Source organism: Myotis myotis, unplaced genomic scaffold, assembly GCF_014108235.1.
Source record: "Myotis myotis isolate mMyoMyo1 unplaced genomic scaffold, mMyoMyo1.p scaffold_m19_p_12, whole genome shotgun sequence".
In the NCBI taxonomy this organism is placed as follows: domain Eukaryota; kingdom Metazoa; phylum Chordata; class Mammalia; order Chiroptera; family Vespertilionidae; genus Myotis; species Myotis myotis.
The window spans coordinates 30649654-30670809 of NW_023416316.1; the positions used below are offsets into that span (position 1 = coordinate 30649654).

A 21156-nucleotide genomic window follows, 5' to 3' on the forward strand; every position below is an offset into this window, starting at 1 on the left:
TACATGTTACAAAAATATGTATCATATAATCATTTAAATACATAACAGTGAAAAAGCTTCAGGGATTTAACAAGAGATACCATTTTTTAACCCATTATTTGCAATTTAAATCCCTGAAGCTTTTTCAGTTATGTATTCAAATGATTATATGATACATATTTTTGTAACATGTATAGATAAAAACAATTTTTAAAACTAGTGCTATTGCTATTTACATATATATTGGCTAAAATAATCCAGACAAATGGCGGGGGAGGGAGGGGAGGAGGATAGAGAGCAACCAAAGGATTTGTATGTATGCATGTTACCATAACCAATGGACACAGACACTGGGGCGATGGGGGCTTGCACAGGGTGGGAATGGCTGGGGGGTTGGGGGGGTGGTTCAAGCAGAGAAAAAGGAGACATGTAAAACTTTAGACAATAAATAAATAAATGGTATCTCACACTTATAATTAATTACAAAATCTTACCTCTTCAAATACAGCAGCTTTATTTACTTTTTCCCTTGCAATGTCACAGATTTTCAAGATTCCAAGAGCAAAAGCTTTCATGGCAGGATCTTCTATAAAGTCTGGATTATGAATATAAAGACATGTAAAGACTGTCTGTGCCAAGGAGTGGCCTTCTAACCATGTTATCTATAAAGAAATAAAACAATGCATATGTTTAAAGTGAGTCTGCAAAGTCTAAACTGATCCAACAGCCAAAGACCAAACTGCCACAGACCCAAGTAAATATAATATTAATAACAAGATTTAAAAGGTGATCAAAGGGCCCTAACTGGTTTGGCTCAGTGGATAGAGCGTCGGCCTGCGGACTGAAAGGTTCCAGGTTCGATTCCGGTCAAGGGCGTACCTTGGTTGCGGGCACATCCCCAGAAAGGGGTGTGCAGGAGGCAGCTGATGGATGTTTCTCTCTCATCGATGTTTCTAACTCTCTATCCCTCCTCTCCCTTCTTCTCTGAAAAAACAATAAAATATATTTAAAAAAATAAAATAAAATAAAATAAAATAAAATAAAAGGTGATTAAAGGAAAGGTCAGGAAAGACAAAAAAGTTAGAATTCAAAAAAAAAAAGTTAGAATTCACTTTCATTGACTAAAGTCTTTTAAGAGTCACATACCATAAATATGATTAGCTAAAAGATATAAATATGGAAAGCATTCTTAAATATAATTCAAGTTTGCAATATACTTGGAAACTAATGAAATTAAGTATCTCCAAATATGGCATCCAAATGCAATCAATTCCCCATGCAGTCAATAAAAAGACATACTACTAGGGAATTTACAATTTTAGAACTAGGTCCCAACCCACTCATTCAACTCTTCTTATCTCCTCTAGTATTACCACAAGAAACATACAATGGTTTTATTGCCCCCCCCCCCCCAATCTCTAATTCATATATCCCCAACGAGATGAATCTTTCTAAAACACAAAAAAAATCATTCAACACTATTTCAATGGGCCAGGAACCAGGTGCTCAAAGCTGGGAATATCTATAGCAGCCAAAACTGAGTAACTATTATGCCCCAAGTGCTATGCTATTTTCATATATTCTACCTCATTTCCTAACACTCTGAGGAAAGTGATACTTTTCTCCTTTTACATATAAAGAAACAAAGTCAGAGAGTGTAAATAATTTTGTCCAAGTTTTATATAGTTATTTTTTACATTAAGTCCAAGAATTCTGCAATAGAGAAAGACACATACTGCTGCATTACAAAATGAGAAATGCGTATGAAAATTACTATAATTAATGTATGTATTTTGTGTTACCAGTATGCAGAAGATTTTCCAGACTAAAAGCCATCTGCTTATTAAAGGCCAAACTCTTAGCTACAGTCCCAAGAATCTCATACAAATAATGGTTGCTCAACTTGGGCAAAAATCCTCCCTCTTGCCTCCATTTGTCCTATGGGACTGTAAACTGCTAAAAAGTAAGAAAGATATCTTTGAGGGAAAGAAACAGCTTTGGGGGAAGAAGGATCAGGATCAAGACTCTGGTTATGCCCCTTCCTAGCAATGTAATCCTAGGCAAATAAGATTATATCAGATATTGAATAAAGCTGATATAAGACCTAAGTGAAAAATATAGAAGTACTCATTTTTACACTGGCAAGGAAGACTTACTAAATGACCAAATGAATAAAATTTACATATTTCTAAGATAATTTAAAAATTTAAAAAGGATGGTTAGAAAGTGGGCAAAAAAGGAAAAACAGAAAGAAAAGCAGTACAAATGAGAATTTTGCCACAATTAATCAATGTTTAGGGAAGACAACTTATCCAGCATATAGAAAGCACCACAAAATTTTCTTCATCTTCAAAAACATGGCCAGTTTCGTATAATTCACTCTAGATTAGGAAAAATATCTCTCCAAAGCCAAACCAAAATCTTTGTTTCAATTCTATGCTTCTTTATGGAACCTTTCAATTACAGATTTGTTTCCCTGGGTACCTTGAGAACAAAAAGGGTCCTTAGGGTAATAGCTACACTATTATCTTCACTAGAAAGAAAATACCCCCTTTTCCAGAAACTGAGATTTTTAAAATCACCAGATGAGTAGATAAAATGCTATTTCCTATAGCGTAACTTGGCCTGTCAATCTTTTGTACACCTTAGTAGGCCAAGCATTACATATATTTCATACTCAACATCAGTGTGTATACTTTTAAATTTAAAGATTCAGGTAAGTCATAGTTTTAAAATTAACCAATAGCGTTAGTTTGATTCTTACCAAACAGCAAAAACACGTATCCATTATCCCTATCAATTCCGGCAAGGTGAGGTCTTTAATTTTAATGGTACCATCCTAAAAAGGAGGGGAAATATGACATATAAACAGAAGTTTTCAAAATTTATGTACAGTAGCATTTTGCAAATGCTATATCAGATCCATGCATTTTGGCATTCAAAAATTAAGTATTTAGAAATAGCAATTCTAAGAGCACTCTATCTCACCATCTGATAAAACTAAGATGCCAAATTAACTCTGTATTCTTAAAAGTAATATATTTGAAACAGGTCTTCAGCAAGAAAAATCCAAGCCTCTTTCATTTGAAACAGAATAAAGGACTTTATAAAGAACTGAAAAGCCAAGCTAACAAGTATTTTAAAAGCAGTTCAAATTAGTTTCAAGCATTAACATGAATCATTTTAATGAATCAAAACTTACAAAGAATAAAATAAACATTTAAAAAAAATACTTCCCTTAAGTTGGTTAATTATACTACTTATAAATTTTGTTTACAATACCCATTTATTTAGCAAATTTTTTTCATAAAATATGCAAAATTAAACTCTGTGGTAACTATGAATGAATTTCTAAATCAATTCTCAATGAGTAAATTTCAAATTCACTGCCACAAGCATTTTACTTAATATATAATAGATAGGTTATGGGTTCGATCCCTGGTCAGAGGGAGTACAGGAGGTAACTGATGGATACCTCTCACATTGATGTTTCTCTGTCTCTCCCTTCCTTCCCTCTAAAAATCAATGAAAACATATCCTCAGGTGAGGATTAAAAACTATATAATAAAAAATAATAAATATATTAATAAATAAAATTTAATCCTTAAGCCAATTACCCTGGTATTTGAATATATACTCAAATGCTTTCAAAAATCAATTTTTATAATGCACACACAAAATTAGAGCAAACTTTTAATGAAGACCTTAAATAATTTTCAGATTTCCATAGAAAGAGAGAACTAAAAGTTATGAATAACTCATTTATATATCTGAGATACTCTTAGAAAATTATACTTTAAGTAATATACTAAGTTTCATTTTCATTACTAACCAAAAATGTTTTAAAATGTGAATAACAAATAATAAAAGAAAACACAAAAAGCACAATGGTGACTACCTTGATAGCTTGTTCAAAATTGAGAACTTTTCGATTAACTTGGTTTCCAATCATGCCAGCATCCATCTTGGGATCCATCATTTCAATGGCAGACATGGCTTCAAAAAGACCAAATCTACAAATAAAAAAATTGACCCCACAAATTGTTTCTGAACTAGTAAGCTTATCCAGATTTCCACAATGGTAAAAAATTAAAGTAGTACTTAAAATAACTTCATTATTTTATGTACTTAATATTTAAGTCTTTCCAACTTGCTAACGCTTCAATTAAATAACCTTCCTTTAACACAAAAATTCTCCAATGTACTTGTCAATGAAATTACTTTACGTGCACTGTGGAAGAGAAAACAAAAGATGAATTTTGTACTTCTTTCAATAGGCTGGGCATTAGAAATTTTTGGAAAAGACATCAACTGATCTATTTCAACTTTATTATTGTTGGGTTTTTCTTTCAGCACTATGAACTTGAAAAAAAATGAAACTAGGTTTTATAAATTAGTAGTCACATTTAGTATTTGGACCACGTTTTAGTCTTGGGTGCTCAAAACACTAGAGGAGTAATGACCAACAGAAATATAATGTGAGCCACAGAGATAATTATAACTTTCCTAGTAGCCACACAAAAAAGTAAAAAGAAACAGATAAAATTGATTTTAATAACATGTTTTAACTCAATATGTCCAAAAGTTTTTTTAATTGATCCTTAGTATTTAAAATTATTAGTGAGATATTTTGCATTCTGTTTTGCATATTAAGGTTTTTATTCCAATGCATATATTATGCCACATTTCAATTTGGGCCAGCTGATAGCCATGTGTGGTTACTGGATAGCACAGCTCCGGAACTTTGCTTCTAGTAACATCAACACTTCACCTAAGGTCTCTAAGGTCACCAATTTTCCTTCTTCCTGCTGCTTCTTTAAGTTTTAAGAAAGTAGCATCTTAGAGTATCAGAACCTGTGTTAACACTTAAAAATAAACCATTAAACAAACAAACAAAGCAAAAGAACAGAACCAGGAGCCTCAGATTAGAGTCCAATTTCTCAGGCTATCTATCTAAGTGGAATTTTGTTCAAATATAAGTGATAAACAAAATCTCTTGCAGTCATGTCATTTAGATATGACCATTATAGCAGTCTTTCATAAAGGCTTGGCCCTAAGCTAAAATCAGTTCTTGTCATCAGGGCCTTAAAAACATTTTTTGGAAAGACAGACATGCATATATGAAATAATTAAATAACCAAGCAGGCAAATATTTAGCGAGGCAAAGTAGGTAAGGGAAAGGAAGGGTGAAAGGAAAAGGGTGTACAAAGGCAGGGGCTGGAACTGGCTGGGGTAAAGGGGGCACACAGTCACCCTCAGGAGGTGCTTGCTCCGCTTGCTTTCTCAGAGCTGGAGACCTCCTGTGAGAAAGAGGGAAGCGCGATGTAAACTCGCTTTACTCCAGTAAAGGGAGGCTGTACTTCAAATCTCTCTGGTCCCTTCTATTCCACTGAACTGTACTTCAGCACAATATCTGTATGATGCAGTTTGGGGATTTTAAAAATTGTCTTCTGTATATATAAATTACAGAATTTAATTAATCCTATGGCTGGCAGTCTGGAGACCCTTACCAATTTTCATGCTCAATTGAGAGTCCTGAGAACGCTTAGTGTTTATGTTCCCTAGTAGTTATGGCCTCTAGAGAGCCTGTGCTATTTTTGGTTTATGAATGTATACTGAACAAATATATGGGACTCTGTAATCCAGATAATGTGCCAAAGTATTTTTTGTAGAACATTAGTCCTATGAAGATTCCATGAAATAAAGTTTCCATGGTCAACAGCATTTTGGAAACTATACCAGAGGGCCTGGGTATATTAGCATATTAGCTTTTGGAGGGGGGGGGCGGGGGAGGGAGAGAGAGAGAGAGAGAGAGAGAGAGAGAGAGAGAGAGAGAGAGAAACACCTATGTGAGAGAGACACACTGATTAATTGCCTCCTGCATGCACTCGAACCAGGGTTGTGGATCGAACCTGCGACTCAGGTACGTGCCCTTGACCAGAATCAAACCTGAGGCCCTTTGGTCCACAGACTGACTCTCTAACCACTGACACAAACATTTCATATCACAAACTAAGGTCCGCTGCCCCTATATAGTTCACTAAGGTTAAAGATATATTTATAATTAGTTTTATTTTTATAGCTTTAAATATAAAATTACTCAGACTTCAAGGAACACTACTGCACATGAGAAAAAACAAATACTAGGGCACAATATACTTACAGCTTATCATGAAGCAGTTCTCCCAACTTTAATTCTAAAAGAAACAAAGAGAAAAATCCTTTAAATGCTAAGAAAAAAAATAAAACAAAATGCTAGTACCTGAAGAATGTGCTTGCATTACTTTTCTAAGATATGGTTGTATTATTTCTACTCAATTACTAACTCAATGCCTTCTACACAGTGAACATTTAGATACTAACCATAAACTAAACTTTTTTTTTTTTATATTTTATTGATTTTTTACAGAGAGGAAGGGAGAGAGATAGAGAGCCAGAAACATCGATGAGAGAGAAACATCGATGAGCTGCCCCCTGCACATCTCCCACTGGGGATGTGCCCGCAACCCAGGTACATGCCCTTGACCGGAATCGAACCTGGGACCTTTCAGTCCTCAGGCCGACGCTCTATCCACTGAGCAAAACCGGTTTCGGCCATAAACTAAACTTTTAAGAATTAATAAGCAACCCATCAAGGGCCAAAATAATCCAATTAGAATTGCCAACCTCATTTTTAAAAAATCACTACTGTTCCCTTAAATAAACTTTTTCATAGAACTACTATTTCTCAAGTTGTTTTTAAACCAGTTGGTGTCATCTAATGTCTTTTGTCTTTGAAAGTGTTAAAACTATTTTTTAATTATATTTTAGTTAAATAATATAGAAAACACTTGCATAAACAGCTAATGAAAACACTGTTCATCCTCTATAAAACAGTTCTCAACTACAACTGCGTATTAGTATCAACTGGGGAGCATTTGAAAATTTCAGTCCAAGCAGCACCCCAAACCAACGAGGGTGGGGCTTATGCAGTGGTTTTAAAGTACTCCAAGTAATACCAATGAGCTGGTAAGGTGGGAACTAAGCCATCAAAGAGAGAAGAAAATGGCTTAGTCAATAAAGCTTTGGCCTGCAGACTGAAGGTTCCTGGGTTGGATTCTGGTCAAGGGCACATGCCTGGTTGTGGGCTCGATCCTCAGTGGGGGGCATGCAGGAGGCAGCTGATCAATGATTCTCTCTCATCACTGATGTTTCTATCTCTCTCTTCCTCTCTGCAATAAAAATATTCCATATAATAAACGCATAGTATGTAAATTGTCACCTTAACTGGGAGTTGTCCAGGAGTTCAATCAGGGGTTGGGGCCGGCTGCGGAAAGGGAGGGAGCCAGCAGCTGCTGGCCACCGGAGGAAGGAAGGGAGGCCCCGGCCGGCAGCTGGCAGCCGCTAGGGACCCTACCAGTGCACAAATTTCATGCACTGGGCCTCTAGTCTATCTATATATATAAAACCCTAATATGCAAATAAACCGAAGTGGAACAACCAAACTGGTCACTGACATGCACTGACCACCTGGGGACATGTGTGGAATATAGCGAGTGTCAGCAGCAGGTGGCAGAGTGTGGAACATGGCGGGCATCAACTGTGGTGGGATAGTGGAGTAGGTAAGCGGGGGTGCCAGACCAAGGCGGGGTGCTGGTCACTGTCATTGGGGTGGGCCTCTGGTGGTTACTGAAAATTCTTTGCTCCCGCATGCCACAGTCCCACCCAGTGCTCGCATCTGCTGCTGGCACCTGGCACCAGTCCCACAATGCCAAAAGCCTTTAGTTCCAAATCTACATGTAAATGACAATTAGTTCTATATCAACTTTTTAGTTTCAAGAAGTACACCTCACATTTGTGCCACTTGAGAAAATGCAAGAGCTAATTATGGAGAAGTTAATAGGATGATTTGATGTTGGCAACAAAATGACATGCTACCCTCTCTCAATCCACACTGAAGCAGAGATTAAACCATATTTCCTACTTGAGGTCCTTCCATCAGGAAGCAAAATTATTCACTGTTCCTCAAACATAAAAACTGTATCTGACTCTAATGGTTCATCTCAGTCTAGAACAGCGGTTCTCAACCTGTGGGTCGCGACCCCTTTGGAGGTCAAACGACCCTTTCACAGGGGTCGCCTAAGACCATCCTGCATATCACATATTTACATTACGATTCATAACAGTAGCAACATTACAGTTATGAAGTAGCAACGAACATAATTTTATGGTTGGGTCACAACATGAGGAACTGTATTTAAAGGGCCAGAAGGTTGAGAACCACTGGAATAATTCCCTATGCTCACTTAGAGCAGTGGTTCTCAACCTTGGCTGCACAGTAGAATCACCTGGCAATCTTTTTAAAATCCTGATTTCTGGGCCTCATCCTCTGGAAATTCTGTTTCTTTGTTATGGGGTGGGGCCACAACATTAGTAACAAAGAAACAGAATTCCCAGAGGATGAGGCCCAGAAATCAGGATTTTAAAAAGATTCCCAGGTGATTCTAATGTGCAGCCAAGGTTGAGGACCACTGACTTAGAGAAACTCAACCATTTCTTTAAGCCCCAACTTAAGCCATAAGTACATCATAAAACCTTTCCCATTTAGGTTCATAATAACAGCCCTTTAATATAGATCACTTAAAATCAGTGCAAGATGATAGGTATGAGATCCACTAATAGTCTAAGATCTCTGAGCACAAAAACTACACTATAACTTACACTTCTTTCTCTCTTCCTTAGATTGCCCATACCAGTACATGGGCAATCACCCAACTCCCAGTCTAATGTTCTTTCCATTCTCTCTCAGGCATATTTTAATTGGACACATATTTTAAGAGTAAAAGGGTAGGCACATGATTTATCATTCTGCTTATATTCAGCTGGCTCCCTTTCCATCTGCAGCTGCTCCAAGTCTTCACTCCTCTCCTTAAGAGCACTGTTCTAAAAACCCCCTACTTCACCACCAAAGACCTAACCTTCTTGCTCACTAATGTAGAAGCCATCAAGGTGTGAATTCCTCCACCATTCCTCTCCATCCACTTAGAAATAGACCTGTATCTTCACATCCTAACCTCAGTTCCTCCTGTCTCATTATGTCCCCACTAGAGGCCCGGTGTACAAAATTTGTGCATGAGTAGGGTCCGTAGGCCTGGCCAGCAATCAGGGCTGATGGGGGCGTTCTGGCTGCCAGCTGGGGCCTCCCTTCCCCAGCTGCTGGCCGGGACCTTCCTTCATTCTGCACTGCCCCCTGGGGGTCAGTGCATGTGATAGTGAACAATCAAACTCCTGGTCTCTGGGTCAAACTCCCGAGGGGACACTTTGCATATTAGCCTTTTATATATATTGATTTTCCCCCAGCCCCAAGTTAATTTCTCTACCATGTTTTTGAGCCAATTCTCTCTTAAAGTTCAAGCTCTCACTCTTTGTTCCTTTCTCTTATCTTCAATCTCCCACCTCAGTAAGGCTTTTCCCCTCATACAAACATGCTCATTTATCCAACCATTTATGCCCAAACATTTATTGAACTTACTATATGTCAGGAAATGTTCTGTGTGCTAGGTTACTGACAAGATATCTGCACTCACAGAGTTACAATCCAGTGGGTGAGACTGATAATAAATAATAACTGAAAATGATAATTTATGACAGTAGGTAAATGTTATGAAGAGAATAAAACAGGGTGATTTAACTGAGCTGGAGTTGGATAGAAGGGGGTGAATCTGCTTAGATTGGTTGTTTTGACAAGTCCTTACTGGAGAGGTAACATTTTAAGTGCTCAGGAGGGAGTCAGCTATGCGAAGACCCAGGGGTAAAGTAATTTAAGGTATGAAAAACAAAATATTCAAAGAAGGACCATGTTGTAGTGCTTAATAAGATAAGGACTTAAAACTAAACACAGCCCTAGCCGGTTTGGCTCGCTGGATAGAGCATTGGCCTGCGGACTAAAGGGTCCCAGGTTTGATTCCAGTCAAGGGCACATGCCCAGGTTGCAGGCTCGATCCTTAGTGGGGGGCATGCAGGAGGCAGCCGATCAATGATTCTCTCTCATCATTGAGGTTTCTATCTCTCTCTCCTTCTTCCTTCCTCTATGAAACCAATAAAAATACATTTTAAAAAACCAACCAACAAACAAAAAACATAAATGAGCCCAGTGGGACAGTGGGACAAAAATGAAATCTTGCCCTGAATGATGTGGCTCAACTGGTTGGAGTGTGGTCCTGTACCTCGAAAGATGGTGGGTTCCAGTCCCAAGTAAGGGCACATACCCAGGTTGTGGGTTCGATCCCCCGTTGGGGCATGTTCGGGAGGCAACTGATTGATGTTTTCCTGTCACGTTGATGTTTCTTTCTCTCTCTCAAATCAATAAAAAAATGCTAAGCAAAATAAGCCAGTTGGAGAAAGATAAATATCACATGATCTCACTCATTTGTGGAATATAATGAACAACATAAACTGATGAACAAAAAATAGAGCCAGGGGAAAAAATATTTTAGACTATAGTAGAAGTAATCCTGTTATTTGCAGATTTTTAATATTTCCTACAACTTTTGTGATATCATACTGTTAGTACAGTTTTGGTAATATTATTATACTTAAAATTCTTTTTTTTCTTGAAATATTAATGTTTGTTGCATGTAATATTATATTTAAGATCGTTTTTCTGTAATAATTGGTGTTTATTGCATGTAACATTATTATATTTAAGATCATTTTTCTTGAAATATGAAAAAATAAAATAAAAACCTAGGCCCTGAGGGAGAAAAAATAAAAATAAAAAGACATATCCTCAGGTGAGAATTAAAAAAAAAAAGATATCTGAGTGGTGGGCAGGCACCAGATCATAAAGGCCATGGGGAAGAAGTTGAAATTTATTCTATATGCCACAGGAAGCCCCTGGAGGATCTTAAGCAGGACATGACATAATCTGATCACTTTCAAACCTCAAACAGACAACAATATTACTGTCTTTAGGTCAGCATATTCCATTTGCACAGTTTAAAATTATTGCTAGATACTCTAACCTTTAGTTAAAAAGTGAAGAAAATTTTAATAGAAGTGCCTCAACATATTTATTTAATGTTCTATTATATACACACGTATATACATACATATATATACATACATATATATATATATATATATATATATATATATATATATATATAGGCTTTAAATGAAAGTTAAACCTAGAGGATAGAGAATGAATGAGTGTGGTTAACAAAACTTACATAAAGCACGCTTATCTACTTACTTGATTTACGGAGACACTGCCAAAATCACAATCAAGATTTGATATTACCTTTGCCCAGATTCTGAGCTTCCAATCCAAATATCCAAACTCACCTCGACAAGCGTCTTCAAAATCTTGAGTGATGTCCACCCAGTTCGCACTGCTCTTTTCCATCTTTTCGGGTATACTGAGCTCCCATCCTGAATCATCGTCTTCCACGGACGCTTTCATAACCATGATGCCTGCAGAATGAACACCTGGTGTGAAAGGCAGGACGGACGTCGCTTGCAGGGCCAGCCTATCTGCAAGCCCCTGTGCGTCTAAGTCGGGGATGAAAATCTCACCCCAGTGCTTCAGCCCAGCTCTTCTGAGTTTGCGGCTGGTATTGGAAAAACATGTCTTCATACAATGAAGTCTCACAATAATTACCACCACTGCGGCTCATCTACTTGGCCAACCACCTACCAGAGCTCACAAAGAGTTTGCCTGCTCACTATTTCAGGAGAAAGAGCATACCTCATGCCAGCACTGGCCCCAGCAGAACCCACTCCAGAGCTTCCGACATTGGACTCAGGCCAAGGCATCCTTCAGGGTCCCCTCTCCCAACTACTCGGGTCAGGGTGACCCCCCACCTGCCAGGAGACGACGGGCCGCCTCTCCCAGCCCGCAGGACCCCGGCAGAGCCTGGCCGAGAGGCGCGGCGCGCGGGAGCGCCCCGTGGGGCCCCCCCGCCAGGCCCAGAACAGGGGTGCACCTGAGGAGGGGACGCGCACCCCCTCCCCACCGGGTCAGCACGCCCCGGCCCCACAGGGCGCGAAAGCAAGGGCAGGGCTATTGTCGCGCGGAGTGCGGGCACACGTCGGCCCGGGTCTTCGCCCCGGTAACACCCGTCAAGGCCGGGCCTCGGCGGGCAGCGGGTGTCCGGGAACCCCAGCTCCTACCTGAGGCGCGGCGGTAGGGCCGGGGCCGCAGGGTGACCTGGCGTCCCCAGGATCTGCTACAAGAGCGGGGTCTGAGCGCTCAGACACGGGAGACAGGAAGTCTTAATGGCTCCGCACGGGCGGTCCCTACCTACCACTCCAGTGGCCACCCGCGCCGCCACGCACCGAGCAGACCGCGGAAATAACGACGCCTCCCCTGCCGCCGCCGCCGCCGCCGCCGCCACCCGCTTCCCTCCCCTCAACTCCGCTCTCCTAGCTGCAAGCGCGCATGCGTACGCCCGGAGCGCGCGACCCCGCCCCCCTCCCTTACTCTCAGGGACTTCGCGCTCCCCGGCCACACCCCTTCCCTCGCCTCGGCCACCGTCCGGCCTATGGCTGCCGTCTTTTCTTCTCGCGTAAATACCGCCAATCGCGAGACCGGAGAATACCTTCCTGCTCCAGCTACGGCCCAGTCCCGGGATAGTGGGCGGGTCCCAGTAAGGGGCGGGGCCTGGGGCACAGCCCGCCCCTCCCCGCCCCTCCCCGCCCCGCGCGGCTCCCTGGGAACTTCTTAGAAAGGTGACGCGAAGCCTCCGTGAGATGTGGATGCGTCAGGAGCCCCTATCCGTTGCGGTCTGGAATGAAGAGCCGGCTCCTGGAGTTCTGCGGGGCTAGTGCCGCCCGGCACCAGGTTTATGTTTTCTGGAGAGCGCCTGTGGGTTTCTGGAGGAAAAATAGGAACACAACATCTGCAGGCTCAAGCCAGCCATTTTCTTTCAAACTCCTACAAAAAATGTAATAAAAGAATCAGTTTCAAAGTGGGGTTACGTCAGTAGCCTGGTACGGGTAAGGAACGCATCTTGACCACAACATACCCATTAAACTTTAAAAGAAGATAACAAATGTTAACTAGGACATGGAGCAGCTGGACCTTCCTTGTTGCTGATGGGAATGCAAAAATGGTTACAACTACTTTGGCGAAGTTCGTCTTTACTATAAAGTTAGGCACTTAAGTGTTCCAGCAATCCCACTGCTAGGTATATAGGAATAAAAATGTGCTTGTACATGAATTTTCATAACTTTATTTTTTTTTAAATATATTTTATTGATTTTTTACAGAGAGGAAGGGAGAGAGATAGAGAGTTAGAAACATCGATGAGAGAGAAACATCGATCAGCTGCCTCCTGCACATCCCCACTGGGGAAGTGCCTGCAACCCAGGTACATGCCCTTGACCGGAATCGAACCTGGGACCTTTCAGTCCGCAGGCCGACGCTCTATCCGCTGAGCCAAACCGGCTTTGGCCATAACTTTATTTTTAATGACAAAAAACTCGACACAACCCAAATGTTCATCAACTGGTGAACTTGGGGCGTAGCCATACGATGTAATTAATAGTAATTATCAGCAAATGGGTGAGCTACTTAACATGCAGAAACACATCTCAAAATAAATTATGTTGAGCAAAGGAAAGCAGAGTTTGGGCAAAAGAGTATGATTCCATCTATGTGAAACTACAAAAAGACAAATCTAAACTACAACAACAGAAAACAGAACAGTGACTGCTGGGGGTGTCAAGAAAGGATTCACTGGAATAGGACTAGGTGATCCGAGGTGATGGAAATGTTTTGTATCTCGATTATGGTGATCGTTATATGGGTATATGCACGTGTAAAAAAAAATTCATTGAAGTAAAAGAATGCATTTTATTGTTTGCAAGCTAAACCTCAATAAAGTTGATTTGAAAAAAATAAAGAATACATATTTATGTTTTACAGGATAATACATTTTCTAAGGGCAGAAGCTTTGCCTATTTTGATTACTAGTAAACCTGTATTGGCAGCATTTAGGGCAGTGATGGCGAACCTATGACATGCGTGTAAGAGGTGACACGCGAACTCATTTTTTTTGCTTGATTTTTTTTGTTAAATGGCATTTAAATATATAAAATAAATATCAAAAATATAAGTCTTTGTTTTACTATGGTTGCAAATATCAAAAAATTTCTATATGTGACACGGCACCAGAGTTAAGTCAGGGTTTTTCAAAATGCTGACACGCCGAGCTCAAAAGGTTCACCATCACTGATTTAGGGCAATGGTTGGCATATAGTAGGCACTCAATATATACACTCAGGCCAGGACCCCTGTGTCTCAGTGGTTGAGCATTGACCTATAAACCAGGAGGTCACTGTTCCATTCCTGATGGGGCACATGCTGGGGTTTCAGGCTCCATCCCCAGTAGGGTGTCAGCCAGTCAATGTTCCTCTCTCTCTCTCTCTCTCTCTCTCTCTCTCTCTCTCTCTCTCTCTCTCTTTCTTTCTTTCTCTCTGCCTCTGCCTTCCTCTCTCTCTAAAAATCAATAAAATAATCTTTAAAAAAGAAAGGAGGAGCTAAATGCCTGTCCTTTATGGCTTTATCTCATTGAAGGAGAAAATGATCTTTACTTTGCTATATTACCATAATCCCAGCAATTTGGGTAATGACACATTGCAAGAAGTATGTTGCTACAAAATAAAACATATTGGTGTGGAAACTGCAAAGTAAATAGGGAAATTTAAAATTGTCTTCCCTTAAATGTTACACTAAATAGTTACTGTTCAGTAACCTAAAATAGTTTATGATGTTTGTTAACTTACACACTAACCTCTAAGTATACTAGTATTTGTTATAAAACCAATATAAAAAATTACCCATAGCCTAGCCAGTTTGGCTCAGTGGATAGAACGTCAGCCTTCTGACTGAAGGGTCCCAGGTTCAATTCCGGTCAAGCGCACATGCCTGGGTTGCAGGCTGAATTCCCAGTAGGGGGCGTGCAGGAGGCAGCCAACCACTGATCCTCTCATTATTGATGTTTCTATCTCTCCCTCTCCCTTCCTTTTGAAATCAATAAAAATACATCTTTTTTTAAAAAAGTTACCCATACTTGTAAGCATAATATAGAAATCACCCATAATTCTAGGCTGAAAGAAGACCTTCGTTCAAGATCTATACTCTTTTTTCCATGAATATACAACATATGCTTTTATTTTGTCTTAATAAAAGTGGGTCCTCACTGTACTTACTGTTTTGTATTCTATTTTTAACTTCAAAATGGAGTATGAATATATTTCACGTTAATAAAAATTGTAGAACATCAGACACAAATATTTTTCCACTCAGGATTGTGGTTATTTCTCCTTTGTTATTTCTAATCTTGTCACTTTTTCACCTTATCAGGCTTGCAAAAAGTTTGTGTAGCTCACACAATTTTTCCCCATTTATATTTTTCCCCCCAAACCATCTTTTTATTTTTTATCCTTTTTGTATGTTTTCTAATTTATTAATTTTTAAATGCTATCCTTATTACTAACTTCTGAGACTCTTAATAGTCCTTTCCTAATTTCATAAGATGAATATTTAGTTCTTTAATTTTCATTGTTTGTATTTAATAATGAGGACATTTGAGATGCTAAAGTTTCCTTCTAGAGGTTTTGTTTATAACATTTTTCTATTTCCATTGATTTATTTCATGTAGAGAGCGGCTACAGCGTTTGGACAGGTGCAAGCCTCAGACTAATGAGAGGGCACGGTCCTCTCATGGCAAAGCCATGCGCAAGTCCCAGCTTGGAGGGCAAAGCCCTCCCAGCACAATAATAGCCAAAGGCTATAGTTGTAAGCTTGACCTTATGGTCCGAACCTGTGATCCCAGGAGGCTGAGTGATGTGGGCTTGATAGAGTTCAGGTGCATGTAATTGAGTAGATTCGAAACCTTCAAAAACATTGTTAACATCTTGACCACACCCTTGCTTTGCCTCGTGGGATCTGACTATAAAATAAAGACTCGGCTTACAGGCTGTGGCAGTCTCTCCATCTGAGAAGTGTCCCAGCTAGCTAGCCCCAGCTTTATTCTCTTGTCTGTCTTCTTTAATCCTTCACCGGAGGCTACCCCTCAGGCTCACCCCTGGCCAATTTCATCTTTTAAAAATTCCTCCTTGATCTAAGGTTATTATTTTTTAAATGTATTTTTTAAATTTTGCTCAATGGATAGAGTGTCGGCCCATGGACTGAAGGGTCCCAGGTTCGATTCTGGTCAAGGGCACATACCCTGGTTGCAGGTTCTATCTCAACCCTGATCCTGGTGCATGTGGGAGGCAACCAATTGATGTGTCTCTCTCACATTGATGTTTCTATCTCTCCCCCTTCCTTCCACTCTCTCTAAAAATCAATGGAAAAATATCTGCCCATGAGGATTAACAAAAAAATAAAATAAAAATGTGAGAGGTCACCTATTTGTATTTTTAACCTTTATTTTATATGTTACTGGTTAATAATCAAATAGGACCCCAAAGTACTAAAATTGCATGATGATGTACTAAAGTATAAATCTATTTTCTTCCATCATTTTTCTGGGCATTAAGTGGACCCTTTAAATGTAAAAATACATATCGTTCAGTTCTCGGGAATTTCCTTAAATTGTATTTTATTGTATCCTCCCCCTTTTCCTTTGTCATCAATTTCTAAAAATATTACTATTCAGATGTCAGATGTCTTGAATTGGTCCCTTAATTTAAAAAATATTTTCTGTATTTAACAAATATTTTTTAAAATTAAAAATTGTTTTTGCTTTGTTAACTGGGTGAGTTTTTAGCTTTATCTCCTAAACTTTCTATCAAGTTTTCATTTTTGCTATCACATTTTTTAATTTCCAAGAGGTTTTTTTTGGTTCTATGGCTATTCCTTACCATAATAAAATATTGTATATTTTCCACATATGCATTATCTTCTCATATCTCTGATAACATTAATGATATTTTTCTTTTTCCCCTACAGACTTTATTTCCTCTAATTTTTTTTTCTTCTAATTATTTCAGTCTCTGTTTTTCATGTTAGAGACTTCAGCCTGGGGACTCTTGGCTAGAAGTTCATACTGGAGCCTGGGGTTTCAAAGAGTAGATCTAAGGCTCTGTGTTACTAGTAGGGACTTGCCAAATGTTGCCTTCGCTATTAGGAGACTTAGTGGGACCATTCAGGTGGTGAATCTCACATAATTAAGTTTGGGTCTTGTTTTTTGGACTGGTTCCATTTCTCAGAGAAAGTGCTTCTGATCTAGAGCCTTCATGTATGGCTGTGAAAGCTGGGCACTCACAGCTTCATTGGTGTCATTCACATACACTGTGTGTATGCCAGGCTCCCCCAGAGCTGTGCAATTTAGCAACTGTACTCTAAAAATCTGCTGGCTAGACAGCCATTTGGAGTGGAGGAAGAAGGCTGGGGGGTGGAGCGGGGAGAATTGCACATTCATTATAACAGTTTCATTTAATCTCCCTTTTTCTTAAGGTACTCCCCTCTCTCATCTGCTCTAGTATCTCTTCCTACCTCACTCTAACCCCTCCTTGCCAGACATTCTCTCCTTTACTCTCTCCAGTCCTCTACAGGGATTGGAGAAAGGCAGTTACAGCCAAGGAATGGGGGAGATGTCAAGTGCTGGTGCTTCTTAAACACAGTCCCTTGTTTTAGATCTCCCTTGACAAGTCCCTACTAGTAACATAGAGCCTTACATCTCCTCACAGAGCCTTAGATCTACTCACTAAGCTCCACCTCTGGAGGTATTTGGTTCCACCAGTTCCTGGGTCTCGGGGTGTTTTTATCCAACAAAAATGGGTGGCTTTCTGGCTTTCCTCACAACTGGCCTTTGACTAACTTTCTTGGATTTGCCAAGTCAGTGTCCCCAGAATCTGCTTCATATCTTCCAAGATATTGTTTGCTTTTACTTCCTCCCTTCCCTTTGTCATTTTGTGTGCCTTTTCACTTTCATTTTGTGGATGTTATAATACCTTTGTTCCCTCCTCCATATATTTTTTAAAATATATTTTTATTGCTTTCAGAGTGGAAGGAAGAGGGAGAGAGATAGAAACATCAATGATGACAGAGAATCATTGATTGGATGCCTCCTGCACACCCTCTACTGGGGATCGAGCCTGCAGCCAGGGCATGTGCCCTTGACCGGAATCGAACCTGGGGACCCTTCAGTTTGCAGGCCAACTCTCCACCCATTGAACCAAACCAGCTAGGGCTCACTCCATATTTAACAAAAAACCTAGCAAAGGCAGCATGAGCAAGTCTCCTGAATATGCTACATCCCAGTGTCCTCATTCATAAAACAATGACTTCACATCACTTACAGCGTTATGAGAATCAGAGAGATTGGTGAATCGTAAAATTATATAATGTAGTTCTTTGTATCAATTTTTGGATGTCTTGGTTGTTCAGTAGCACTTGATGACACTGTCTAGAAGACTATTTATCCAGCACTGAAAGTGAAGTCCAGTACTTCATTTTTGTCCCAGTTGGATTCATGGCTTGCTTATCCCATTTTATCAAGCATCTTTGAGGAAAAGATCTTTATTTTATATTCCCATCTCTTCAAAAATCCATTTCAGTTATTTGAGTTTATAAAACTATAAAGGCACTTATGCTTTAGCTTCTGTACAAGTACTCAGTGTAGATGGAAAAAATCATTTCAGTTGCCTAAAAAGCAGCCCTTTAGATGCTTGAAGATTTATATTAAGTCTCTGTGATTGTCAGCCCTGAGATAAATTGTAAAATTATTATAATTCTAAACTAAATTGAACCAAAATTACAGATTTCTCTTTTTATCCTTTAGGTATGACTTTTTAAAAAAGCTATAAATGATCATGTTTACCTTTTATTTTAAAAAATGAAATGCTATTTAACTTGCATAGTCCCTAAACATCTAAAGTCCTTGGAGAACTCTGTCAAGATTAAAAAAGAAAAGTTTGGACAACTCAAGCAAATGTAGAAAATCACGAAAAGAATGTTGTTATTTATAGAATGGCATATTTCCATTATTCAGTGCCAATTATTCTTAAAATATGCTTAAGTACAAATAAAACAAGATTTACGTATATTGGTATTATTAAAAAATTAAGACTAAGAATATGGTTCGTTCAAAACTGGAATGCAGTAGCTAAAAAAGAATCTGAAATGGAACCTATTCTAGCAATCTTTCTTACAAAATAATTACTAAAATAATTTGAAACTAATCCAGAAAAAATACACTGGCAAGTGTGTGGGGGGTGGGTGGGGATGGGGTGGGGGGTGGAAACACCATGTGTTACAGACTATGATTAGTAATGTTTCCAGTTCTGCTCTAGCCTTTTTCTTCTTAGGACATTCGAGAACTAGGATTGCTGCAGATATACCAATGTATGAAATTTAGAGTTAACTTTATAATACAATGTCAGCATATGAGTGTTGGAATATTTGCAGTTATACTAAAGAATTTGAGGAAGTATCACAACTTCTAGGTTCTACAAGAATCTAAGCTGTGAGACATCCTTCTACACACACAAATCACAATGAAACAGACAACTGAAAAGATATCTGCCATGTATTTGCAGCACTAGTCTTCTTTCATTATTGATCACCCTTTCTGGAAATTAGGCCGGGAAAGATATGAAGTGCATATTTTTTAGATTTTTTTTTTTTGTATAGAACTTACATTTCTACACATCCTTTTGTGTTTGGTTAAAAGCAGACTGCATTCATGCTGTGAAATCTTTCTCTACAACATAGGCCCCTAAAAACTATATGATTTCTTGAATTTTCACATGGTGCTGGTCTCCCTTTACTCCATTTGAGAAAACTATAAAGAAGAAAAATTAGCCCTAACCGGTTTGGCTCAGTGGCTAGAACGTCTGACTGCGGACTGAAGGGTCCCAGGTTCGATTCCAGTCAAGGGCATGTACCTTGGTTGGGGACACATCCCCAATAGGGAGTGTGCAGGAAGCAGCTGATTGATGTTTCTCTCTCATCGATGTTTCTAACTCTCTATCCCTCTCCCTTCCTCTCTGTAAAAAAAAATCAATAAAATATATTTTTTTAAAAAAGAAGAAAAATTACTATTTTTATTGTCAAGCACATCACTGCATTCTAAACCCTACTTATTTTTCAGCTCTGAAACTTTTTAATTCATTACTTATATAACTCAACAAATACTTTTAAGCACCTTTAAAAAAACCCACGGACACTTCTATGCAGTGACAATATCTTAATATACACACAAACAATCCTGCTCTCACAGAAATTAAAATTTAGGAAGATAAGTTATTCTGGTGTTTTTTAATAAAAATAAATCTAAGCAAATTGGAGGTAATTCAGAATAAAGAAAAGCAGAAAAAGGTAATTCTGCCCAAATATAATTATTGTTAGCATTTTGGTCTCTTTGTTTTCAGTTATTTTTTTTCCTCTGCTAGAATTTTTTTGTTGTTTTTCTTTATGGGGTGTGTGTGTGTGTTTTGGGGGGTAGTATTTAAATATCAGATCCTACATTTTCTACTTATATACATATGCTCATGTAACTGCTTAATCTTCATGACCATCATTTTGATAGTTTATAATATTCAAATATTCACTGTTTCTTGACGTTGGTATTTGGGTAATATCCAAAACTGAAGTTTATATATCCCCATCCTTAGGAATAACTAGCCACTACTGGAGTTTGTAAGAAATCCTCATTATACCCCCAAATCCTTTTTTAATTTCAGGCTTGCTGACCAGAGGTCACTAAGTCTACAAACGATTTACACAGAAAACAGATATGTGCTTATGCTACCACCAGTGCTATTACACACTTTTCCATAGAAATAACTTGATGAATGACATCTCAATTCCCAGGCAAGTCCTGATCATGAAGGGCTCTTTTGGCCTATGATGAACTTAGTATTAAGCTTCATTACATTAAGCTTCATTGGCTTTGGATCCCAGATGTGTTAACTGAATCATTGTTATCATGCTGGCAGTAGGTGAAAATATGTCCAGCATTACAAGTAACTGCCATACAAATACATTTTTGGAATATGACCTATTTATAAAGTGTTGACTGTTATATCAATGCTATTTTTCCTTGATAAAGGGAACAATTGTTAATGGATAGAATCAGTCATGTTCACCCATTTATCTTATTCAGATATAAGGCAGCCGTGTTGATTTTACTTGGGAAACAAAATCTTTGGCTTTAGTGATATTTTTGAAATACTTCAGAT

At 38.8% G+C, this 21156-nt stretch overlaps 1 protein-coding gene across 13 annotated transcripts in view; it reads right to left on the reverse strand.

Annotated features, from left to right (window-relative positions):
* Window positions 1–12381, reverse strand: part of NAA35 (N-alpha-acetyltransferase 35, NatC auxiliary subunit) — a 48345-nt gene extending 35964 nt beyond the window's left edge. For 3 of the 13 annotated variants that reach the window (XM_036330653.1, XM_036330651.1, XM_036330652.1), the window contains exons 1-6: window positions 11536–11689; window positions 11305–11433; window positions 6143–6176; window positions 3878–3992; window positions 2744–2818; window positions 474–641 (exon numbers count right to left, since the gene is read on the reverse strand). In XM_036330653.1, coding sequence (XP_036186546.1) covers window positions 474–641; window positions 2744–2818; window positions 3878–3992; window positions 6143–6176; window positions 11305–11433; window positions 11536–11596 — 582 coding nt within the window. In that variant the 5' untranslated portion in view covers window positions 11597–11689. The other 10 variants (XM_036330644.1, XM_036330645.1, XM_036330642.1 and 7 more) reach the window with 10 other exon arrangements.
* Between the last annotated feature and the right edge of the window lie 8775 nt (window positions 12382–21156).